The 26,561-nt window shown below is 45.3% G+C and overlaps 1 protein-coding gene across 4 annotated transcripts in view; it reads right to left on the bottom strand.

Moving 5' to 3' along the window:
- LOC147424217 (RAF-like serine/threonine-protein kinase 20) overlaps window positions 1-22,971 on the bottom strand; it is a 60,647-nt gene extending 37,676 nt beyond the window's left edge. Inside the window, exons 1-5 of one of the 4 annotated variants that reach the window (XM_086502204.1) lie at window positions 22,096-22,971; window positions 21,210-22,005; window positions 20,676-21,119; window positions 19,594-20,405; window positions 19,398-19,505 (exon numbers count right to left, since the gene is read on the bottom strand). In XM_086502204.1, the coding sequence (XP_086358330.1) occupies window positions 19,398-19,505; window positions 19,594-20,405; window positions 20,676-21,119; window positions 21,210-22,005; window positions 22,096-22,188 (2,253 nt within the window). In that variant the 5' untranslated portion in view covers window positions 22,189-22,971. Of the gene's footprint in view, window positions 1-19,397; window positions 19,506-19,593; window positions 22,006-22,095 lie in introns of all 4 variants that reach the window. The other 3 variants (XM_086502202.1, XM_086502203.1, XM_086502201.1) reach the window with 3 other exon arrangements.
- Between the last annotated feature and the right edge of the window lie 3,590 nt (window positions 22,972-26,561).

Genomic DNA, 26,561 nt, shown 5'->3' on the forward strand with positions numbered 1-26,561 from the left:
ATCTCTTTCATGTGTCAATCGTTCAATGCTTTTCTTGCTCTGTTCTCGCGATCAAATTCTGCTTCTCTTACTTTGGCTTCCAAACGTGCTTGCTCGCGCTCACGCGCTATGGCTGCCATTCGTTCTTCCCTTTCACGTGCTATGGTTGCTATTCTTTCTGTGCGCTCTAACTTCCTTTCCATAAACATCTGGTCCAAAGCCTCCATAGGGATTAGTGCAATCCTTGACGTAGATGGGGAAAGAGGGTCGGAAAAACCTCTTGGTGGGACAACTCTTCTTCGCCACTCCCATGCTCACCACCTTCATGTGAAGTATCCATTCCGCTTCGGGTGATGACCATCTACTGAAGTCTTGGGTTCTTAAGTTCACGAGGAACTTGGGTTCTTGTGGTTCTTGGGTTCTTGAGGGTCTTGAGGTTCTTGAGTTCTTGGGTTCTTGAGTCCTTGAGGTTCTTCTTTAGCTTGCAGTCTGTGTTATAGAAGGATCTTCTCTTCACCCGAGTTCTTCTCTTTCTCGCGGGCGCACCCCTTTGCGGCCTTGCGCTCACACCAAGGTTGCTTTTTCCCACCTCCCGTCGATTGGCCGGCCGATAAGTACACGGTCCGCTCTCAATGAGTGAAAAGAGAAAACAAGGAAAGGCTGGACAAGCCCTTCTTTCTTGGGTTTCTTGTCACTCTTCAAAAACACGATTAGGAATCGACACGCCCAAGAGGACTTGGGTTATGTGCGACCGCAACAAGCAAAAAAATTTATGTGGTACTTGTTGTTCTTTCCTTGAGTGATACAAAACACTGCCAAAGCTCTGATACCAATGTAAGGTGCAGCGGAAGTGAATGTTAATCTTGCTCAAGATGAGTGCTCCGAACTGTACTCAAGGGTTCCTTTTACTTACGGAAGGGAGAGCCTTTCGTTTCTTTAGTGAGAGAGTGCAATGGTCACAAACAAAGTGGAGAACATTGTGAATGAAGGTACTGAGACTGAGAGATAGAGAAAGAAGAATACGACACCAGAATGTTGTCAAACCCTCCTCCAAAGGCCCCACTCTCTATGGCGAGAGCGGTCTACTATTGATTGCACAAATCTATACAATGCTTTGACTTGCCAACGATGTCGACGACGATGAGGACGACAACGAGACGGGCTGAAATCTGAAAATGCTAAGGGCTGAAATCTGCAAATCTTTATCTGCTAAATTCTGACTCTATGTAGGTGATGACAATGACGATGCAACGACGACGCGCTGAAAACGTAGATGCTGAAATCTGCGTTTCCCGGGCTGAATCTGCAAATTGCACTGGATCTGACTGTGCGGCGAGGATCTACTACGGGAAGGTGAGATCTGCAAGGTTTTAGGCTTCTACTAAGGTGTCTCGATGCTGAAAACTTAATACGCTGGTGCTACTGCTGATTCTGTCGCGATGGAATTGCAAAACGCCGAGGCTTGTCTGCAAACAAAAAACGCTAGGACTGAAAACTATCCTTGCTGAGGAAATCTGCTAACGCTAGGGCTGATCTGCTGTGTCTTGTTGTCGCCGAGGCTGATCTGCCATGCAAAAACGCCAAGGCTGGTCTGTGGATGAAAAGCGCTAGGTCCTTGCTGTGATGCAAAAACGCTAGGTCTACTAGGGGTCCTGCTGAGAAGGTGCCTGTTGAACCGAAGTTCCTGTTGCCTCTTCTACCAGAAAGTGCTAGTGCTAGGTTTTCTTATATACTTCACTTGCAAATTTGCCCTACCTAGTTCCCAGCAAAAGTCACTTAAAAATAATAAGTGAAAATTGTCAAAAATAGGGAAAATAAGTCTATGCACCGTAAAAATGCTCTTGATGGGTTTTGATGGAAATATGATGATCATGTTGTGTGCAACTAGAGAATATGCATCTAATCTAAGTGTCTAGACATGCACGATCTGCAAACAGACTCACAAAAGTGCCAGATCACTTCCTAATCTAGCTGAACTGAACCCATGTCATGAAGTAGCTTGTTCATGTACACATAGGGTTAGATGTGCACGTGACATTGCATGTGTAATCAAGGGCAATTAATCTTCTTTAAAGAAAGAGAGTTTGGGTGGGGTTTTCTTTTTTTTTTGAAGGGGGGGTATAAGGCCACAAGCGATGACATGGCATGCTGGGAACAGCATGAACCCAACAAAAAATGCAGCACATTTCGCGGGTTCTAACGTGGTACCTAGATTTCAATCATGTGTCACCTAGTGGTGAAGTGGCATAAAAGTGTCACATGTCACAAACTGCTGACATGTCAAAGCCCTAAAGAATGGAGCCAACTTGCAGATGTCGGCCGAGGGGCCTAAACCCTAAGAAGAACAAGTAACAGAAGAAGAAGTCCTACCAACTTATGGGGACCCCGTCCGATGGGGCCCCAAGTGACATAAAGAAAATAAAGCAAGACCCACACACACACACACAAGAAATTGCGTAACTGCTGATGACGTGGCAGGTTTTAGAAAATTACGCTAGTTGATACGTGGCAGGCTATACGGATTTCCACGTTTTGCGCTGGCTGATGACGTGGCAAGCTGTATAGATTTCCATAAATTACGTTGGCAGCTTTTTGGCATTGCTTTTGGGACCAGAAGCTTTTGAGTTTGAAGGCGTTTCATGTAAACTGCTTTTCAAGCCAAGGGCCTTTAAATATGTGCTAAGGGCTCATTCTTTGGCATGCTTCCTGCAAAAGGTGCAGAGTCTCGAGTACCGGCTTGTACTGTGTTGATGCAATATAAAGAAATACCGAAAGGGGCGCCAAGGTTTGGGGCCAACACTCTCTGGGGTGGAATTCTGCCACTCCGTGTCGAATGTCGTCTCTCTCTCTCTCTCTCTCTCTCTCTCTCTCTCTCTCTCTCTCTCTCTCTCTCTCTCTCTCTCTCTCTCTCTCTCTCTCTCTCTCTCTCAGTTCAGTTGTTATTGAAGTGCTAAAAGTCTCTTCAGTTTCTTTTCTATTGGCACGTGGTGCCCGTCTTGTGACATCACATGGCATATTTGATGCTGATGTTGCTTTTTTTTCAAAGGTGCCCCCACTTATGCATGAAGAGGAGAGCCAATCCACTCTCTTGTCCATAGATCGACTAAAATTGTCACGTAACACATCCAACCCTATGTGTCCGTGGACAAGCTACAGCATGATCAGGGTCCAGTTCCGTCAAGTCAGTCTAGAATAGGAAGTGATCTGGCACTTTTGTGAGTCTGTTCGCAGAACGTGCATGACCAGTCACTTAGAGTAGATGTATATCCTCTGGTTGCACACAGCATGATCATCAGCATTACCATCAAAATCCAACAAAATCTATCAGGAGCATTTTCCAGTGCAGTAAAACCAATTTTCCCTATTTTTGACATTTTTCACTTATTATTTTTAAGTGACTTTTGTTGGAAAGTAGGTAGGGCAATTTTGCTAAGTTTGTATAAATAAAAACCTAGCGCTAGCACTTTCTGGCAGAAGAGGCAGCAGGAGCACCTTGCTCAACAGGCTACTTCTCAACAGGATACCCCGAATAGCCTAGCGTTTTTGCTCCACACCGGACTGGCTAGCGTTTTTGGACAAGGACTCAGATCAGCCTAGCGTTTTGCTTTTGCATCAGCTTGGCGACCTCAGACTCTGCAGATTCCCTAGCGTTTTTGCAGCAAGACAAGAAACAGCCCTAGCGTTTTTGGTTTGCATAACAACCCTAGCATTTTTGCAGATCATCGCGACAAAATCAGTCATAGAATCAGCGTTTTCAGTTTTCAGCCTTTAGACTCGCAGAAGAACCCCCGAACCTCGTAGATCTCAACTTCCAACAGCAGATCCTTGCCGCACGGTCAGATTCCGCAAGGTTTACAGATTCAGCCCAGAAAACGCAGATTTCAGCATCTGCATTTTCAGTGCGTCATCGTCGCATCTCACCATCGACATCGTCCCCGACATAGAGTCAGAATTCAGCAGATAAAAATTTACAGATTTCAGCCCTTAGAGTTTTCAGATTTCAGCCCGTCTCGTCGCCGTCCTCATCGTCGTCGACATCATCGGCAAGTCCAAGCATTGTAGAGATTTGTGCAATCATAAGTAGACCGCTCTTGCCATAGAGAGTGGGGCCTTTGGAGGAGGGTTTTACGCCTCTCGTGTCGTATTCTCTTCTCTATCTGTCGTCGCCATCAACATCGTCACCGACATAGAGTCAGAATTCATCAAATAAAGATTTGCAGATTTCAGCCCTTAGCATTTTCACTTTTCAGCCTGTCTCGTCGACGTCCTCATCGTCGTCGACATCGTCGGCGAGTCCATGCATTGTGTCCATTCACTTTGTTTGTGTCCATTGCACTCTCCATTAAGAACGGAAGGCTCTCCCTTCCATAAGTAAAAGGAACCTTGAGCACAGTTCGGAGCACTCATCTTGAGCAAAGTTCAACATTCATTCCGCTGCACCTTACATTGGTATCGAGCTTTGGCAGTGTTCTGTATCACTCAAGGAAAGAACCACAAGTACCACAGAATTTTTTTTGCTTGTTGTGGTCGCACGAACCCAAGTTCACTTGGGCATGTCGATTCCTAATCGTGTTTTTGAAGAGTGACAGGAATCCCAGGAAAGAAGGGCTTGTCCAGCCTCCCCTTGTGCCTCTTTTCACTCAATGAGAGCGGACCGTGCACTTAGCGGCCGGCCAATAGACGTGAGGTGGGAAAAAGCAACCTTGGTGTGAGCGCAAGGCCGCCAAGGGGTGCGCCCGAGAAAAAGAGCACAACTCAGGTGAAGAGAAGATCCTTCTCGAACACAGATTGCAAGCGAAAGAAGAACCTCAAGACCCTCAAGAACCCAAGACCCACAAGAACCCAAGTTCCTCATAAACTTAAGAACTCAAGATCACAGTGTATGGTCATCACTCGAAGCGGAATGAATACTTCGCTTGGAGGTGATGAGCATGAGAGAGGCGACGAAGAATTTTCCCCACCAAGAGGTTTTTCCTTTATGGATTAGACGAGTATATCAAGTATGATGTCAAGGTGCTCGATCCAATCAATCTCAACAAGGCGGTAACGATTGCTCTCGCACAGGAGATGAAGCACAACAAGGGAAAGCCTAAGGAGAACAAGACTTCGACAAGTACCTCCCAGACTTCTGAGAACCCTCAGAATGGTGAGAACGGTAACTCTTCTAACCAATCTTCCAACAGTCTCTCAGAAAAGAACTTTTCCAATGAACCTAAGGGTAAGGCTAACACAATTGCTAAACCTAAGCTCACTCTACATGAAAAGGTAGCACAAGGAACTTTAGGAGGATACATCACGTCGGAAGAGCAAAGCACTTATTCTAAGAAAGGTCGTTGTTTTCATTGTCACATTAAGGGTCACATAAAAAGAACATGTCCTGAGCTTGACTCTAATGAATCTAAAGAATCCACAGAACCCACTTCCTCTATCAATGCAATCAATGACAACACGAGTATGCCCCAAGTTTCTCCTGACCCTCCCATTGATGAGTCTCTCATTAAATGTTATGGTCATATGACACGGCAACGTTTTGTCATATTGTTTGACCCAGGCAATATGCATGATGTGATCAGTCCCTCTCTTGTTCAGAGAGCCCGCCTAGAGGTTAGTCACAAATCTCCTCTTGGGGTTTCTGGCTTCGCTCCCGGTACGGACTCTCTCATCACGAAAGAGTGCCTTGATGTGTTGTTTACAGTTCAACAAGCTGCTTTCCGTCGAAAATTTTTTGTCTCTCCTCTCTCAGGATGTGATATGATTTTGGGCATTCGATGGTTTCGTGAGCATAACCCTCTCATTGATTGGGTAGAAAATACGTTCACTTTCAATGCCAAAAGTGACTCTCCCATTGTCATTCGTGGAGAGCAAGTTGTTGATTCTCCATCTCTCATTTCTAATATGCAGGCGAAAATTGAAAAGATTCGGGAGAAGGAGACTCTCTCAGTCTCTTCTTCTCTAAAGCATGATACACAGGATTTGCATGCTACACAAGATTTGCATGATGATTTGGATGATAAGGACAAGCATGATGATTTGCATGATGAGCAAGGTGTGATTTCTCACGAGCATGATGATAAGCATGATGATTTGAATGATAATGACAAGCATGATGATTTGCATGATCAAGATGTGATTTCTCACAAGCATGATGATTTGCATGAAGATGATGTGATTTTTCACAAGGATGATGTGTTAGTTGATGCTTTTTCTAGCGAAGCTAACCACGTTGCAGATTCGATCAATCACCAAGGATCGATCTTGGCTCTCGAGCCTAAGTCCAAAGAACCCCTTCAGGAAGAACCGATCTTGGCTCTCGAGCCTAGGTCCAAAGAACCCTCGCAGGAAGTATTCTGTGTATGAATGATTAATCAGCACGCATTGTACGAGTGTTTCATTCGTGATCGGTTCTTGTATTTTAGCCAGCGCCTTTATGTGATCCCTTTTCCTAGGCATGACATATTGTACGTTGAGCACGTCTCACTCATGGATGAGCACGCATATATGCGGATTTTTCATGAAAAGTTGAAAAGTATGCATTCAAGGAAGTCACCTTTCATGTCTCTTCCTTGGCACGACAGAGTTGTAGAAAGAGCACATGAAAGTATGAGCACCAAGAGTGGGCATTTCCATTGTGTTTTGCCACAGTTGATTGATTTAGATCAGCACGACAAGATTCGATCTCATTGTTTGCGTGTGTGTGGTGAATGGGTTAGCACTCAGTCTCTTTGTTCATCTACATTGCATCTACATTGCATGCACGGTCTTTGAGGAAGACAAGATTTTTTCCACTCACTTTACATGGAATAGGTATGTTCATGTTTTTGTGTTGGAAGTGATTTCAGAAATTTTCAGCCGTGGAGATTCTTGAAGACGGAAGAAGCATGACTCTAGACGAAGTTGAAGAATCGAAGGAGCCACAGGAGACTGTCGCTTTCGGCGCGGCCCAAAGAAGCAAGCGTTGCAGACCTTTATGAGTGCGTGCTTGCTCGCTCTCACGAGCTATGGCTGCCATTCTTTCTTGGTATTTGCGCTCTATGGCTGCTCGCTTTCTAACTTCCTGTCCATCATCCTCTTGTCGAAAACCTCCAAAGGAGTTAGTGCAATCTTTGTCGTAGATGTTGAAGGGGGAGGGTCGGAAAAAACTCCTAGTGGGGAAAATTCTTCTTCGCCTCTTTCATGCTCATCACCTCCAAGCAAAGTATCCATTCCGCTTCGAGTGATGATCATTCTGAAGTCGTGGGTTCTTGTGGGTTCTTGGGGTCTTTGGTTCTTAAGTTCACGAGGAACTTGGATTCTTGAGAGTCTTGGTTCTTGGGGTTCTTGAGTTCTTGAGGTTGTTGCGGATCTTGAGGTTCTTAAGGTTCTTCTTTTGCTTGCAATCTGCGTTAAAGAAGGATCTTCTCTTCACCCGAGTTCTACTCCTTTCTGCGGGCGCACCCCTTGGCAGCCTTGCGCTCACACCAAGGTTGCTTTTTTCCACCTCACGTCGATTGGCCGGCCGCTAAGTACACGGACCGCTCTCAATGAGTGAAAAGAGACACAAGGGGAGACTGGACAAGCCCTTCTTTCTTGGGTTTCCTGTCACTCTTCAAAAAACACGATTAGGAATCGACACGCCCAAGCGAACTTGGGTTCGTGTGACCGCAACAAGCAAAAAAAATCTTGTGATTCTTGTGGTTCTTTCCTTGAGTGATACAGAACAATGCCAAAGCTCTGATACCAATGTTAGGTGCAGTGGAATGATTGTTTGCGCTTTGCTCAAGATGAGTGCTCCAAACTGTGCTCAAGGTTCCTTTTAGTTCTTATGGAAGGGAGAGCCTTCCGTTCTTAATGGAAAGTGCTATGATCACAAACAAAGTAAATGGACACTGTGTGTGCAAGTGTATGAGACTGAGAGAAAGAGAGAAGAGAGATACGACACCAGAGACATTGTAAAACCCTCATCCGAAGGCCCCACTCTCGTCGGCGAGAGTGGTCTACTTATGATTGCACAATCTGGTACAAATGGTATGCATGAGACTGATGCAAGTCTGGGCTATGTCGACGATGACGACGGGGATGACGAAGTCGACCTAAGGGCTGAAATCTGCAATCTTTCTACTGCTGTCCAAAAACGTTGTGGGCTGAAATCTGCAATCTTTCTACTGCTGAATTCTGACTCTATGTAGATGACCATGTCGATGACGACGATGCGACGACGACGCGCTGAAAATGCAGATGCTGAAATCTGCGTTTTTCGGGCTGAAATTGTAAACCTTGCGGAAACTGACCATGCGACGAGGAACTACTGCGGAAAGGTGAGATCTACGAGGTTCGGAACTTGCTCTGCGAGGTTCGGGACTTGATTTGCGATGTCTAACTGCTGAAAACTGAAAACGCTGGTCCTAGGGCTGATTCTGTCACGATAGATCTGCAAAACGCTGAGGTTGCTGGCAGATGCGAAAACGCTAGGGCTGAAAATGGTGTTTCTGCGCCGAGGTTCTGCAAATGCAAAAACGCTAGGCTGATCTGCTGTGGTCTTGTCGCCAGGGATCTGCAAGGGCAAAACGCTGGCTGATCTGCTGTGTCTTGTCCAAAAACGCTAGCCAAGCTGCTGGGGAGCAAAAACGCTAGAAGCCTTTGGGGTCCTGCTGAGAAGGTGCCTGTTGAGCGGTGCTCTTGTTGCCTCTTCTGCCATTTAGTGCTAACTTGGGTTTGCTTATATATTAACTTAGCAAAATTGCCCTACCTACTTTTGTTGGAAAGTCACTTAAAATAATAAGTGAAAAATACCAAAAATAGGGAAAATAGGCTATGCCCCTTTTGGTTCCTTGGTGCCATATTTGCCTACTTGTCGGAAAAACAAGCCATACCAAAAGCAGCCTGTGGCACCCCAAATTGGCCCTGATTACATTGAAACACTGGCTGTAAGCCGATGTTACCATACATGGGGTTTGGCATCATGCCTTGCATACCCCCAAAAATTGTTCCTGACATGTACTACTGCTTCCGGGCGCATAACCAGCCATGCTTTGAAACACGGATTCACCCCCAACAAACCCAAGATGTACCGTGGGTGGTGGGAAAACCTGATGCATAGCTTGGAGATTAATGGTCACGTGCACATCTAACCCTATGTGTACGTGGACAAGTTGTTCCTACTTCTAGGGTTTAGGAAGCCTAGAAAGTGTTCTGGCACCTTTGTGAGCCTGTGCGCATGCCGTGTATGTCTAGAGTAGTTGCATACCCTCTGATTGCACAACCCATAGCATTAGCATCATGATACAGTACCTAGCATGAGCATTTTCCACCGCATGGTTCCAGTTTGCGACCTCACGTGTGAAACACCTTTTATAGGTCACTTTCATAATAAGTGACTTGTTCATTTAATTAATCCAGGATCGTAGAGGCTTCCCTTGCACTACTTGACCCACATTGATGCACCTATATAAGGAAGGGCTTCGGCGCCAGTAGAAGACCAGAAGAAGCAGGGACACAAGAAGGGCAGACACCCGCAGCAGCAGGCACCCTCAGGCTCCCCAGCGTTTTCTCAGAACAGATCTAGTGTTTTCAGCCACAAGCACCAGCGTTTTCAGTTTTCAGCCCTTAGCTTCGCGGATCCACCACATCTCGTAGCAGATCCTCGCCGCATCGATCAACCAGCAGTAGATCAGCCTGGCGTTTTCAGTTTTCAGCCAAGACAGCCAACGTTTTGCAATTCCAACCCAGATCAGCCAACGTTTTGCATTCTCAGCCCTAGCACGTGTCAGGTGCAGCAAAAGAGAATAAGGATTTGCTCGGATCTAGTACTCCGCACACAAACACAAGGGACACTTTACTTCTCTTGAAAGAACTCAACTGAACTGAAAGAAAGAGAGAGAGAGAGAGAGACAAGAGAGAGAAAAGAGACGACACAGGGATGTCGGGTCCCAACCCTCAAGGGCCCCCTTGCTCTGTTGCCAGAGCAAGTACTTTCTTTATTCTTGCACAAATGCTACAACAATGATGCTGATGCTAATGGGTATTGACACTACTGATGTTGGGAACTACTGAACTGATGGATACTGGTGTTGGGAACTACTCAGTATTGATGGGTTCTAAGAAACTAAGAGGTTCTATGTCGAAGACAGGAAGGTCGACCACGAGGTCTATGTCGAAGACAATGAAGTCGACGACGAGGTACTAAGGGTCTTTGTTGACAACGGTACTGTGTCGAAGACGGTGAAGTCGATGATGGTACTGTGTCAAAGATCGTGATGTCAACAACGGGGTCTATGTCGAAGACGATGATGTCGACGACAACGACGATGGTGACTGTGACGATGACGACGATGATGTCATCGTCAAGTCCCGGACTGCAATGACGATGACGAAGGTGTCGTCGTCAAGATAGGGATCTGCAATGACGATGACAAAGGTGTCGTCATCAAGATAGGGACTACGATGACGATGACGATGATGATGATGATGATGATGTCGACGACGACGATGGTGTCGATGACGACAGCATCAAGGCTGAAAACTGAAAACGCTAGGCTTCTTGCTGGGGATCTACTACTACTGCGGTACTGCGGCTTGGATTTGCAACCATCGAGTCGCACTAATGCTGAAATGCAAAAACGCTGGTTGATCTGGCTGAATTCTGAAAACGCTGGCTGATCTGCCGAATTCTGAAAACGCTAGGCTGATCTAGTACTAGATGGGGAATCTGGCGAGGATCTGCAACCAGAGGATGCGGGTTCTCGTGAGGCTAAGGCTGAACTGAAAACGCTGGTGGTAGTGGCTGAAAACGCTAATTGCTTGAGGCTGAAAACGTTGGGCTAAACTACTGAGAAAACGTTGGGGAGCCTGAGGGTGCCTGCCGGTCTGCTACGGTGCCTGCCCTTTCTATGCCCCTGCTTCTACTGAGTGCCCAATGGGTTTCTTTTATAGATCTTTAGCAATTTGCCCTACCTACTTTTCCAACAAACTTACAAAAAGAATTCCAAAAGTCACTTTTAATCAAATGACTTATAAGAGGTGGTTCACGCGATAAAATGCCTGCAAGATGAAATGATTGTTCTTGTGCAAGAGAGGGTATGCAACTATGACCGACCTGGACATGCACATTCTGCTAGAGGCTCACAAAGTGCCAGGCTAGGTCCTATGCTAAGACTGACGCTAGACTATGGCAGAAGTGTGTCCACGTGGCGCAAGTGAAGTGCGCACGTGACAGCACGACTCGACGGTTGTAGATCAGCCCAACAACACCGCCACAATAGCAGGATCCACAGCAGATGATCTAGCATTTTCAGATTTCAGCATTGACCTTGTCGCCGTCGTCGACACCACACTAATGTGTGTGAAGCATAGTTACCAGGAACGGGAACGCGGAACGGGAACGCGAAACAAAATGCCATTCCCTGTTATGAGTACTCACGTTTGAAACAGGGAACGGGGATTCGGAACGGGAACTTGAAATGGGAACGGGGAACGGAGACCTGAAAACGGCCATTCCCTGTTACTATGGTGTGAAGTTTCTCATGATCATGTAGATCAGTCTCTCATGTTGTATTATGGTCATGTGAATAGTACACACATTGTGATCTTGTTTGATTCACGTAGTATGCATGATGTGATTAGTGACTCTCTCATGAAGAGTGTAAGTTTAGAAGCTCTCCCCATAGATCCCATTGAGATCTCTCAATTTGCTCTTGGCATGCACTCTTCTTTCATGCATGAATGTCCTTATGTGACTGTTAGTTCAAAATGTCGATTTTCGTCGTCGTTTTGTGGTTTCTCCTCTCAAAGGATGTGATTTGATTTTTGGCATTAAGTGGTTTAAAGGTTATAATCCACGCATTGATTGGAAACAAAACACTATCTCTCACACATTTGATGGAGCACCTCCCATGGTTCTTCGCTATGACAAGAACATTCCTTCTTTGCCATTAGTCTCTCTCTCATGATTCGAAAGAGGTTAAAACACGTAATACCATATTTTCTCTCAATACACAGTACACAGTCCCACAGTCTAGACACGTATGAGTCATTGCATGAAAAGAACTCTCTTGCTGTCATGTCTTCTCCGAAGCACGACACGCATTTTTTGCATGATAGGGATGTGATTGTTCGTAAGGAGCAAATTGGTTTAGATGATGATGTTTCTAGAAAAGCTAACCTCATTGCAGATACGCTTCATCTCGCAGGACCGATCTTGACTCTCGAGTCGCGGTCCAAAGAACCCATTCAGGAAGTATTTTATCTTCGCATGATTAGTCGGTACACATTGTTCGAGTTTCTCATTCATGACGGTCTCTTGTATTTTCGTCACCGTCTTTATGTGTTCCCTTTTCACAGGCATGCCATATTGCACGATGCACATGATTGACTCATGGATGAGCACGGATGTATGCGGATCACTCTAGAACAAAAAGAAATTTTGATTTCAAGGGATTCACAATTTGTCCGTTTGGTCAGTCGCTTTTGCATGTTCATTCCTTGGCATGACACGCTCACAGAAAAAGCACGAGCACGATTGTCCATCAAGCATTGGCATTTCTGTTGTGATTTGCCGCAGTTGATAGGTTTAGGTCGGAAAGTCAAGTTTCGATCTCAGTTTTGACGTGTTTGGTGAACGGCTTAGCACTCAGTCATTTTGTTCATCTGCATTGCATGCACACTCATTTAAAGAGGATAGTATTTTTCCAGTCACTCTACATGGATACGTTTATGGTTTTGTGTTTAAAGTGGTTTCAGAAATTTTCCTCTTTGCAGATTCTTGAAGAAGGTGCCCACGACCATAGACAAAGGTGAAGCATTGGAGCCGCAACTGTCGCTTTTGGCGCGGCCCAAAGAAGCAAGCATTGCCTATCTTCATGAAGTTCAAGTACGGCTCAACCCACATAGCAAAGTGGACCAACGAGGAGCACTTCGCAGGATCCCAAAAGTTGTTGACGGACTTCACAAACACCATACACCTCAATATCAGTATCTCACCTTGAAAAGGGGGGGATGTCACGTGCACATCTAACCCTATGTGTACGTGGACAAGTTGTTCCTACTTCTAGGGTTTAGGAAGCCTAGGAAGTGTTCTGGCACCTTTGTGAGCCTGTGCGCAAGCTGTGCATGTCTAGGCACTTAGAGTAGTTGCTGTATGGTGCAGCGGAATGAATGTTGAACTTTGCTCAAGATGAGCGCTCCGAACTGTGCTCAAGGTTCCTTTTACTTATGGAAGGGAGAGCCTTCCATGCCTTTAGTGAGAGAATGCAATGGATACAAACAAAGTGAATGGACACTGTGAATGAAGGTGCATGAGACTAAGAGATAGAAAGAGAAGAGAATACGACACCAGAGACGTAAAACCCTCCTCCAAGGGCCCCACTCTCTATGGCGAGAGCGGTCTACTATTGATTGCACAAATCTCTACAATGCTTGGACTTGCCGACGATGTCGACGACGAGACGGGCTGAAATCTGAAAATGCTAATGGCTGAAATCTGCAAATCTTTATCTGCTGAATTCTGACTCTATGTCGGTGACGATGTCGATAGCGACGATGCGACGACAATGCGCTGAAAACGCAGATGCTGAAATCTGCGTTTTCCGGGCTGAAACTGCGAACTTTGCGGGATCTGACCGTGCGGCTGCGGGAAGGTGAGATCTGTGAGGTTCAAGGGTTCTACTGCGGAGTCTGATTGCTGAAAACTGAAAACGCTGGTGCTTAACGAGGTTCCGTCGCGATGAATCTGCAAAACGTTGAAGTGTGATGCAGATGCAAAAACGCTAGGGCTGATCTTTGTCTTCTGCTGCTGCCGGTGGCTTGCAATGCAAAGCGCTAGGCTAATCTGATGGGGTTCTGTCGCCAGGATGATGCATAAGCAAAAACGCTGGCTGCTCTGGTCCAAAAAGGCTAGGTGTTGCAGTCTCTTGCAAAATGCTAGGCCTCTGTGGGGTTCTACTGAGAAGATGCCTGTTGAGCAAGGTGCTCCTGCTCCCTCTTCTGCCAGAAAGTGCTAACTTTGGTTTGCTTATATATTGTCTTAGCAAAATTGCCCTACCTAGTTCCCAACAAAAAGTCACTTAATAAATAAGTGAAAAATGTCAAAAATAGGAAAAATAGGTTTAATGCACTAGAAAAATGCTACAGATGGGTTCTGACTGTAATCTGATGGTCATGTTGTGTGTAACCAGAGGATATGCATCTAATTTAAGTGTCTGGACATGCACGGTCTACGAACAGACTCACAAAAGTGCCAGATCACTTCCTATTCTAGACTGACTTGACCGAACTAAACCCTGGTCATGTTGTAGCTTGTCCACGGACACAAAAAGTTGGATGTGTCACGTGACAGTTGCATACCCTCTGATTGCACAATCCATAGCATTAGCATCATGATACAATACCTAGCATAAGCATTTTCCACCGCATGGTTGCAGTTTGCAACCTCGCGTGTGAAACACCTCTTATAGGTCTCTTTCATAATAAGTGACATTCATTTAATTAATCCAAGATCATGGAGACTTCCCTTGCACTGCTCGACCCACATTGATTCATCTATATACGGAAGGGCTTGGGCGCCAGTAGAAGACCAAAAAGAAGCACGGACACAGGAAGGGCAGCCACCCGCAGCAGACAGGCAGGCACCCTCAGGCTCCCCAACGTTTTCTCATATCACATCCAGTGTTTTCAGCCACAAGCACCAGCGTTTTCAGTTTTCAGCCCTTAGCTTCGCAGATCCACCACATCCGTAGCAGATCCTCGCCGCATCAATCAACCAGCAGTAGATCAGCCTAGCGTTTTCAGTTTTCAAGAAAGATAGCCAGCGTTTTGCATTCTCAGTCCTAGCACGACTCGGAGGTTGTAGATCAGCCCAACAGTACCGCCACAGTAACAGATCCACAACACATTATCTAGCATTTTCAGATTTCAGCATTGACCTTGTCATCGTCGTCGTCGTCGTCGACATCATGGTCATCATCGTCGTCAGGTACCATAGCATCTACAAGCATTGTACCAGACTTTGTGCAATCTAAAGCAAATACCTCTCTAGCAATAGAGAGAGGCCCCCTTGGAGGGGGGTTTGGGACTCCATCTGGTGTCCTCTCTTTTCTCTCTCTCTAGCACTCTCTTGCACTCCCACTCACAGTTGCATTCCACTCTCGTGTGTTTGGTCATTGCACATTCTCTCATTAAGTCAAGGAAGGCTCTCCCTTCCCGTCAGTAAAAGGAACCTTGAGCACCCACTGATCACCATGCTAAGCCATACACCATCATTCACTTCCGTTGCACATTACATTAACTGTCTATCCATTTAATGCAACATTTGGACTCTGAAAGGTGGCTGGCTTAACTGGTAAAGCATGTGGATGTAAGGTGCAGCGGAAGGATGAGTGCTCCGAACTATGCTCAAGGGTTCCTTTTACTTGCGGAAGGGAGAGCCTTCCGTTCTTAGAGAGAGAGTGCAAGTGTAATGATCACAAACAAAGTGAATGCTACTGTGAATAAAAGTGTTGAGAATGAGAGAGAGAGAGAGAGAGAGAGAGAGAGAAGAATACGACACCAGACGGTTCTCAAACCTCCCTCCAAGGGTCCCCCCTCTCTATGGCGTGAGAGGTCTATGCTATAGATTGCACAAATCTGGTACAATGGTCTAGATGTTGTGGTGCTTGATGACAATGTCAACGATGACGATGGAGACTATGACGATGACGACGATGGTGTCGTTGTCAAGTCCGGGATTTGCGGCGATGGTGACGTAGGTGTCGTCGTCAAGATAGGGATCTACGATGACAATGACGAAGGTGTCGTCGTCAAGATAGGGACTGCGATGACGATGACAATATCGACGACGACAGCCTCAAGGCTGAAAACTAAAAACGCTAGATGCTCTGCTAGGGATATGAGCTGTGGCGGTACTGCGGCCTGAATCTGCAACTACTTCGTCGGATTAGGGCTGAAATCTGAAAACGCTGGCTGATCTGCTGAATTTTGAAAACGCTAGGCTGATCTGGTACAACCAGAGGATGCGGGTTCTCGCGAGGCTAAGGCTGAAAACTGAAAACGAAAACAGAATTTGTTGAATTTGCAAACGCTTGGCTGATCTGCTGAGAAAACGCTCGGCAAGTTGTTTGGTTGCACTCTGCACTTGTGCATTGAGCCTGTCTTTTGTTTTCTACTTCTACTGAGTGCCCACTGGGTTTCTTTTATAATTCCTTAGCAATTTGCCCTACCTACTTTTCCAACAAAAATCACTTATTAATAAATAAGTGAAAAATGTCTACTTTGGCAAAAAGGGTCCTATGCTCTGGAAAATGCTCATGATGGGTACTAAATGTCATGCTAATGATCCTACTGTGTGGGATAGCTTGTCCACATACACATAGGGTTAAATGTGCACGTGAGAGTGGAATTGGCGTCCTAGCCACCTTTTCATGGACCAAAGAGATTTTTCTTGGAGTCCTAACTGACTCCGCGACATGGGAATGATCCTTGCCTTGCTGAGACACCTCTAAAATGCACTGGATCACCTGCTTCACAGTTCCCTAAGTTTCCCAAAGCTCTTGGGACTATTAGGGTTCAAAAAAAGTCAAAACCCTAAACGTGCAGAAAAACACAGCAGGCTGTGATTCCATGTTTCGGGCTCTATTTTGAGTACCGGTCGCATCCGCAGCAAGCACACGAGCTCCCGAACCTGTAGGGCTACTTGAACTTTGATTTGGACAAGATTTCTCGCGAGAAATCTTCCAAATCAACCTGTATCTGCAAGGGATTAGCAACTAGCTAATCCGGTACCTATACAAGAGGCTCTTACCTCGGCAATCGCGCATGAACCCACAAAACTGTAATACAAATGAGTATACCTTGAGCTAGGCATCCGATTCTATATTCAAAAGGGGAGAGAGGTGCACGAGAGCAGAATCATCGTCCTACATAGAACAAGGGAGAAGGCAAGCTTTCTCTTTAAGCTGTAAACCTGCACCCACTACTCACACACTGTCACCGGCGTGTGACTACTATCTATCCTTTTTGTTGATTTCTTTCTTATTATCTATTTACTTTCACTTTTTGGAAACACCCCTCGGGAAATCTAACTGCCCTGCATTGCATAGCTAGTGTGGAACTGTCCAAAGGGAGTCCAGGCCTGAGGGCAAGAGAGCACTAAGGTTGGACAAGGACTATGGTTAGCCAAGTGGGGTCATTGACTAGCCAAAGTGGAATCCTTTGCTACAGAGGCTACATTTCAGTTCTAGATGTGGCCGCAGTGTACAAAGAGGGTCGGATGACCTAGAAAGATACAATGGCAGTATCTCCTAAAATTTAGGGAACTGCTATTTTGGGACCTGAAAATGTGTTGGCGTCATTACCTCCGGAATGACAAAGGGAACATTTTCTTACTCTGCCGTGAAGTCAACTGGGCAACCGGTTGGGATATTTTTAGGCGGCAACCCCGAAACGGGAAAATGCTTGTAAATGTGCCAAGTGGCACATTCTGGTGCACTTGCCTCATGCAACAAGAAGTGGCGCTGAATTTGAAGAGGGGAGAGCCTCATTTTCAGATTTGTCACAGGTTAAGAGCTATGGAGTGCTTGCTTTCCCTCCTATGTACAGTGCGGTGCCAGGAGTGATGCCCTGCACGCTACGCACTGCCCTCTCTCTCCCCTTTGGCAGTATGTTATGCCCCTCTAGTGGGCTCTTCATTTGACCAATGTACAGTTGTGTGGGTTCATGCGCGATTGCCGAGGCAAGAGCCTCTTGCACAGGTACTGGATTAGCTAGCGGCTAATCCCCCCGCAGGTACAGGTGAATTCGGAGAGGTTTCACGCCAGAAATCTCGTCCGATTCATAGGGCAAGTAGCCCTACAAGTGCGGGAGCTCGAGGACTTGCTACGGATGCGACCGGCACGCGAAACGGAGCCCGAAACAGTAAATTACAGCCTGCTGTGTATTTTTGCAGGTTTAGGGTTTTGGCCCTAAACGGACCCTAATACCCCCAGGAGGTTCGGGGACGCAAGGGGACCGCTGTACAGGTGATCTGGCGCATTTTCAGGGCTGAAAACAGAGAATTCAGCGTGCTGCAGATTCTCGCCAGGTTTTGCAAAGTGCCCGTATGCGTCGGGAAAGTCGGCCAATGCGTGGGAATACAGACTGTGAAGGGTTCTAGTACAGTTATGCTGCCGAAATCGGGCTGGAACAGTGGAAATTCAGCCGAGTTTGTGCGGGGCAGCTTGTAGGGAACCACAGCATTTATTCCCTCTTTTGAACAATAAAGAAATACCGAAAGTGGCGCCTAAGTTAGGGGCCAATCTGGTGTCTGTCTACTCATACAGGTGCAATCTAGCAGCCTGTATCCCTCTCCCCTTTGTTGTGTCTTGAAAGTACAGGTAAAATAGACGACTAATAATGGGTGAAAGCTAAATCAAGGTTTAAAGTAAAGTCTACCGCCCTTTTTGGATTGAACAGGCCGGTTACACACACACACACTGTAGGCAGTTGGTGAAGCAAAAGGCAGCCCCAAACAGCCTTCTCTCTCAAATTTGGGCGCCCCCAGTTGAGGTGTACTTGCAGATCACTCTGGAGCTGCCAAGTGTCCAATATGCCCCTTTTGAGTTAATTTCCTAGTACCCACCAACTTATAAAGTGTCACGTGGGGCCTAAATGACTTTCAACTGAACCTAGCCAACCTTTTACTACTTGGATTTCAATGCCGATCGGCCCAACCATCTCGTGACGACCTGACCTTCACTACTGCGGGTGAAAATCTCGGCCGTCAGCCATTTCACACTGGCCATACAATGTCCGGACATTTGCGACTTCAAAAAGAGGGTCCCAAAAATTACATAAAAATCAAGGAGAAGAAACCAACAACTAAGGTTAGTGGTTGTCGCAGCCTCGTGACCGTTGATTGTCTTTTGACATTTTAGAGGGTACTACTCCACGAGTCTTATTACCTAGAGGACTCGATGACTTGCATGTGGCTTCACTACTATCACCACTACTAGAATAAGTATCACCCCCTCTGATGCGTTAAAAGGCCTTCAAAAATCCAATGTGCCCTTTGCCTTCTACATTTCACTCCTTGCCTTCTACATTTTGTGCCGGCCATGGTAGCAGCAATGCCCCTTGTATTTATTTATACATGAGAGCAGCAATGACTTCATCTAGACAGATAACTGCCTTGATTCCTTTTATGTGAAATATATAATATCTGTGTTGTAAGTGCGACTCTTGTCCATGGGAGTGCACCCAACCCAGGCGGATAGCATAACATCATGAACCTGATCTGATTGAGAATATCATGTTCGTACAGTTGCAGGTCAATATCGAAAGAGTGCTCCCTTTCAATCAGGCCCCCATTCATACCAGCTTCCAATTTCCAAGTCGACTCTATTGATCCTCAAACAATTGTTACTAAGGTATTAGGAATGCCACATGCAAGTGATGCGTAAACGGTGATTACTCACCTGCAAACCTCGGGCTATGGCTTCAGCCTCAGCAATGGCTGCAGCATTCATTGGTCTATCCATTGTAGAGCTGAATACATCCTCTTCTTCAACTTCCAGTCTTGAGCTCTGCAGCAGAGGGCCAACACATAATAAAAAAATTAGAGAAAATTACTTTCTGAAACAATCACCATAACTCGGTTTTATTCTTTCTGACCTCAATAGTCCGGTCACTTTCCATTACCAGACTTGACTCTAGCTCTACTGCATCTTGCTCATAATTGACATGAAGTATCTGTTCATGTTCACGTTGCCCAACAGTGTTGTTAACTTCTTTATATAACAAATCCTCTGCATTTATTGCTGCTCCTCCCTCATCAACAATCCCTTTCTTGCAAATGTCAATTTTTGCTTCATCTGTTCGTAAAAAAACTGCAGTTTCTTGGTAAACAGGCTGTTTCACAGACTCTGCACCATGCAACCGGCCGCTTGAATCTTCAGATAATCTGCCCAGAGAAAAACCTGATATAGCATCAGTAACTGTCTGCAGACAGGCTCCTTCTTTACCTAGCTTTGCCAAAGGGTCCAGTAATGTTGGAACCAGAGTATCCGTAGTTGAGGAGCAGCAGTTCATTGTCATAGCAGATGGTAGTAAATCTGGCATTATGTCTATTGTGGAGCAGTGTCTCATTGCCGCAGAGACAAGATTCACCTTTGCATCTGACACTGCAGCATTGTAGTTCACAGGTTCATCTAATAGTGACAGGCCTCCCCCAACCAGCTGGTTGGTTGTGACACCTGAAGCATTTGCCATCTTAGATTGATGCCTTATTTGGTCTAACATATCCACCTCTGAACTGTCTCTAAGAGGAAAAGACACCAGATCTGGTGCCAGCCATGAAGTTTGACTTCCCATGCCAAAGTCCAATGCGGTCATGGGGCTGTTTTCCATAGAAACATTTGTGGAGGGAGCCACATGTTGTTTCAGTCCATCCAGCTCATACATTTTGCTGATATCAACAGTAGTGCCTGGTAATTCAGAAACCAATGGAATCTCTGTAAATGGTTGCTGCACAAGCCCTGAAACTACAGTTAAATCAGAACTAACATTATTATAAGGAGCTTTGGCATAATCGACGTCAGGAAGTACGGCAGGATACACACATGCCTCCTGCAACTTGATTTGCTGTGGCAATACCACTGGTTTCTCGTCGGTCTCTACTTGTACCGAGACTGTTGGCATATCACTGGCAGGAAACAGGGAAAAACAAGGTTCTTGAGGAAGCGGATGAACCTTACCAGGTACTTTCAAATGTTCAGACAGCAAGTCCACACCAGCCAACAGCCCCTCTTGGATAATATCGCTTGGAGATTGGTGAACTGGCACCTGTTCAATCTGTTGCCTCTCATGCGAGAGTGGAAATACTAGCGTTGGCTGCATACGATTTCCATCTAAAGAAGACTGCGAACCCTGCTTTCCAAATGTTCTACTAGAGTCTGTTCCTAGATGATTTTGATCTTCTTGCAATTGCCTTTGTAGCAAAGAGCCCGGGGACAAAGGTTGTTCCTCATGAACAGAATTCTTATCCTCAGCAGCAGTATTGACAGAACAAATCTGCTCAGAAGTTGGCAAAAATGGGGCTGTGAACTGTGCATGTACTTTGCTGTCTATTAATGCTTCTTCTTGGCCCCTTGGTTCAGCTCTAAACATCTGATCTTCATCAATTCGATATGCAGTTTGTTCTAGATGAAATGGAATCTGTGAGTTAGAATTCCATCTAGTTCGATGGTATAAATCATGTTGAGAAGAGGCAGAAGAGCTAGCTGACTCACCAGACTCAAGGTCAAGAAAATCATCCATAGCTACTGGAGGACCATGGGAACTGACATTATTGGCATGCAGAGATGATGCAAGCTCGTTCCTCTGTTTTGTGACTGCTATACGAGGAGGTGGAGCAATGTGGCCTAAGAGATTGTTCTTTTGTGGCAGTGTATGAAGAGGGTAGCTTCCTACAGGCGTAAACTGCTCAAGCGGATAAACCTGAGAATGAAGGTTTTCTGATGGAAACGGGAACCTTTCTTGCATTACAGCAGTGTTCAAAACATAGCTTGCATGAAGCCCCAAAGAATTCTTGTACAAATCTGGAGATATGGCATTCTCAGTCTGCCTATAAGACATGTCCCCTTGGACTGTGTTTACTGCTTCCACGTATCGAGTCTCAGAAACTTTGGGATCGGTATCATCATTGAAATCAATGGCATCGTGATCTGAAGAAGAGAAGACAAACACTCTGAGCCTAGAGGACCCTCCCATACCATCCAGCCGGTCACACTCCTCCATCATGTTTTCCAAATCTTCATCTGAAGAAACCGAGACGAGTGCATCCAGATCTTCCTCTGGCAGCTGATACTTGAAAGTTACATCATGCCCATAAACCTCTGCCAACTTGACCCTTAAAGCAGTCAGTTGGATATGCCGAGGTACAGAAATCATGCGAGTGTCCCCGCCAACATAGCGAAGCCTCTTGTCAGAAGGTCTAGGTAAGATCTTTCCCCCATGGCTGCACAAGAACTTAACTCTCATGTCCTTGACATGTTTAGGACCTCCCAAGCTTGAAAGAGCCTGAGCCTGCCAATCGATCCATGTGCTCAGATCCAAAGATCACAGCCTTGATCACATATCGTACAGACTAACACGAGAAGAGAACAAGAGACTAACCTTTCCGCTAGCATTACTTGCGATGGAGATGTCAGAAAGAGTTCGTGCAGTGAATCGGCCCTCATCCTCCTGTGCATAGGAGGAAATCTCCATTGGAAGGCCTGAGCACACAGAGTAGATTACATTTTCCTTGCCTAGTCAAGGTTTGATTGTAGCAAAAACACAACCATGATTGCTAATCCATGGGTAACCAAGGCCTGCAAGCGAAAGATTCTACAGCATGCAAATACTTAGGACTGATCGAATTGGAAGTCGCACACTCGACTTGAAATTGATGCCAAAAAAGATACTACTGTTGCTTTATTGACAACCGAACATACACGAACTTATGCAAATAAAGAAGATGCTGGAGCTAGTATGTGAAGAAATTAGGGTTTCCAAGGCAGGAAGAGGAGTTTTCGGAATAAAGAACGTGAGCTGCAGATGAAGGTGAGAGCTAAGGCGTTGCAAAGGCGCTACAGACTATGCAAGTAGAGGTCGGCGATTTTTCAGCTATGGCGGACTCTGTGCATAGGGCAGGCTGGGGGAGGCTTGGGGGGGCGGGGGAGCTAGTTAGGAAATGCAGTTTACGAGAAGCAGAAGAAGGGAGGATTGGAAGCGGGAAGGAGGCAACATCAGCATTCCAGTCAGCTTCAGTGTCGCCAGCATGGCTTTGCCACGTCATCAGCAGCCGCCTTTCGGGGAAATTCCGGCAGCAACAATCTCCATACCCGTCGGGACAGTTTTGCTTTAGCCCCAAGTTTCTCTCAACCAAGAGGAGTTTTTGGTGTGCACTATGGCCAAGCCTTCATGACTACTTGACTGCAAGGCAGACTGAAGGCCACCACCAGAGATCTGACCTCTATTGGAGAACGATGATTTGGGAGGTATTGATAGGGACCGAGTAGTTTCTCCGTGTGCCTGCCTTTGTGGATGCCTCTAGCGACCACTTTTAAATAGTAGTAGTACTCTAGTGTAAGGGCCAAGTCGCACCTAATCTTGCATGGGTAAGAGAGAGATTGCTCACCTCTGGTCGCACCAGTAGAAAATAGCAGCTTGGGCTACAAAGGAGGAGAAGATATCGGTGAAAAGGGAAGCTTCTCATTCGGCAAACCTGCAGAGAGCTGCGCTTGTGCATTGTTTTCCTAAAATATAGCTTAATCTCTTGAAAAATGGAGGGGCTATCGCAATGTTAACAGGGCTTCACAAATTCAGCAAGGAAAATTGGATTTTCCATATTTGGGTTCCTCTCTCCCCCCACTCCCCCCACTACCTCTGAGTGCGATTGAGCTCTAAGCTTTTTTTCTAAAGCTCAACTAGCACCATATCCACTTCTTTGCTTCTTGGGGAAATGTTGGGGCACGTTGTGTAGTGTTTAAAGAGCTTCATTGGAAATGGGTTAGTGGGCGTCATTATCAGTGGGTTCTCCCCTTCTCTCTTCTCCAGGGGTAGATAAGCCTTTCATGGCAATGAAGATCCTACATCATGCCAAGGGACAAGCTTTGTAAGTTAGGGGAATGAAGTTTTTTAAGGTAATCACCCTTTTGTGGATAATTTTTATGGAGTAGAGTGGTTGTGTGTCCTTCCTTCCACCCCACACCAATAGACCCACTACCAATTAGGGGCACGAGAACACCTTTGTGGCCCCAAAGGGTCCTAATGCCCACAAATTTTGACCCATTCAATTATAAGTGAGGGGTTACAAACGAATTCAAATATGGCACACCTATATAAGTAATCTATTACCAGCCTCCATAGTCTAGCTCTATAAAATCCATTTTTACAAAAGGCATCGATATGTTGCTTGATGTCCTTCTTGGGTAAATGGCCACTATGCCTGGTTGCCAATGTCCGGCCACCCACTTTTAACCTCATTAACACATTCATTCCTTATCTATTTACGCACTAGTTGTGATAACAATTTATCCTACTTTTAGAGTTGTTTCCCCTTGATAGTGTATGGGTTATGGTTGTAAGCCATGAGTCAGCCTATGGCAATTTGATGCTCTTATTTGAAGCCTATCGAGCTCTCTTTATGCCAATTTGAGTTGTCTTTGCACAATTTCCAGCTTACGGAAAATTTGATGCACATATAGCAGTTTTTTTCTCTCTTGCCAATCGATGCCTCTCATGCAGTGATTAAGACATATTTTAATTGAGGTGGGAACAAATTTGATTTGCTTGCTTTACTCTGGTGCTTATTTGTGTACATAATTGCTATTGTTAGCAGCCAGGTTATCTCATGTTTATGCATGACTCTTTGGATATTTCCTTGTATGCTCATGTGGTGTTGGTTTTGGTAGTTTATGATACTTGTCTTGAGTTGTGTCTGCATTTCCTTTTCTAAGGGTCGTGGTGGGGTTTTCTAAAGTCGAGCATTGCGAGATCGGTCACCGAATGTGGGGTAGACTAGGTGGTTGGAGTTCCCTTTATCAAAGCCTCGTCATAGGACATGTATACATGGCATCACGTGCTCACTAACCAAGTTGGATTGACACTATGTTGAGTCAATACAGGTCTTGTTGATGGCCACATTTTGTTGCATTGTTCTCTTGCTATCTGGATTGTTATTTTTTTAGATTTATGCTAAAATTGAGGCAAAACTCTATCAAAATTTTGTTAGATTCTTTACCATAGTTTATTTTTTGTTTTATTTGTTCTTTTATAGCAATTGTTGGTTTGAGATATTGCCAAATTACTACCCAAAAAAATTCATTAGCTTGCCATAGTCTTGTGCTTGACCATGGTAGCGTCTACGTCAAGCAATGAGCTTTTCATAAAAAAGTTTGATGGTAGCAATTTTTCCTTGTAGAAAGAGAAAATTTAGAAGGTTCTTGTCCTAAAGAAGCATTTAAAGGCATTGTTTAGTTTGGCATATAAGCTTGCTACCACGTCTGACAAGGATTGTCTTGAGTTAGCAAAGTATACTATTTACCATTAAGTCCTTTTGAACAAAGTTGTGTAGTATGAAACTACTACATATAAGATTTACTTTATGAAAATGCTCTTTAATTAGAGGATGAAAGTGTCAAAGGTGCAGTGGAAAAGGATAAATCGGGTGGCGATCTCGTTTACAACCACAAGCAAATGTCCTCTCGGGACCAAGCAGCCAATAGATCTCAGATCTATCGCAACAAATCTCCTCGTAGACCTCCTACAACATGTCGCCCACTGAACAAGCTTGGGAGCACAAACCACAGGCTAACCTGCCATGTAGGGTGAGTAGAGATTTTTTGGCAATAGTGGTAGAGAGAGAGAAACATTGGTGCACAAAACGCTAGAGAGAGAAGAGAGAAATTGCTTTAAAGAGAGAGAGAGAGAGAGAGAGAGAGAGAGAGAGAGAGAATGTAGCCCAAACGTTGGTACTCTGTAAACAACTAATATGCCAAAACATACAAGGGGGGGTTGCCTATATAGGTACTTGCAAAAATTGCCCTATCTATAGGCCCAAAACCCCACAACTCATAAATACTTGATGCTAACAAATGTGTAAACTCACTAAAGTGACATAATGCCCACATTTTTAACAAGGAAAAACTACAAAACATTGAGACTCTAACCACGGGAAACACTAGGAACAGGGATCCCACCTCATGCCAGCCTGCCCGGTGGGCAACACCATGAAATGCACCGCCGAGAAAGTAAGTCTACCTTAGGCGGTACAATTGGGCATAGCCTGGGAGTTACTGGAACCACCATCGGATATAAATATGAACTCTAACACCCCCTCTCAACTCCTACATAGGAAACAAGTCAAAGGGAGCTAGCATGAGAGGATAATGTCGACTATGAAAGAGGTTTGGTGAATATATCAGTAGGGTTCTCTGAGTCAGAACATACTCTAGTTGAATAGAACCATTCTTGGTCTTCTCACAAACAAAATGGTACTATATCTCTCTATGCTTCGTCCAAGCATGAAAAATTGGGTTCCTCACAATGACTATAGAACTCTAATTGTCAAAGTAAATCGTGGTTGTCTAATGTGGCAAGCCAATCTCTAAAAGTAACCTTTGTAACCACCATGACTCACATGTAGCACTGCAAACAGCTCCATACTTTGCCTCAATGGAAGATAAGGCAATTATAGGTTGTTTCTTACTGCTCCTAAGCCAAAAGAAAAGGTGTAACTTGTATTTGACCATTGTCCATCTAGATATCCATCCCAATCCGAATCACTCCATCCTCGAAGAATGAGTTTGGAGTACATACCTCCAGTTGCATGGAAAATGCCTCATTACATGGTTGCCTTTAAATACCACAAAGTCCAAAGAGCTTGCTCCATATGTGACTTGGCGGGTCTCTGCATGAAAGTGGTGAGAAGTCTCATCGAGAAACTGAGACCAAATCGGGTGTTGAGTACACAAATAAGAGAACCGATCAACTTTCAATACTTTGTAGCATATGCTACATATGAGGGTCATAATATGACAACTTCTGATTAGGATCCATAGGAGATGAGATAGGTTTGCACTCAGTCATACCAAATG

Source organism: Adiantum capillus-veneris, chromosome 26 (genome assembly GCF_014529385.1).
Source record: "Adiantum capillus-veneris isolate H3 chromosome 26, ASM1452938v2, whole genome shotgun sequence".
NCBI lineage: Eukaryota > Viridiplantae > Streptophyta > Polypodiopsida > Polypodiales > Pteridaceae > Adiantum > Adiantum capillus-veneris.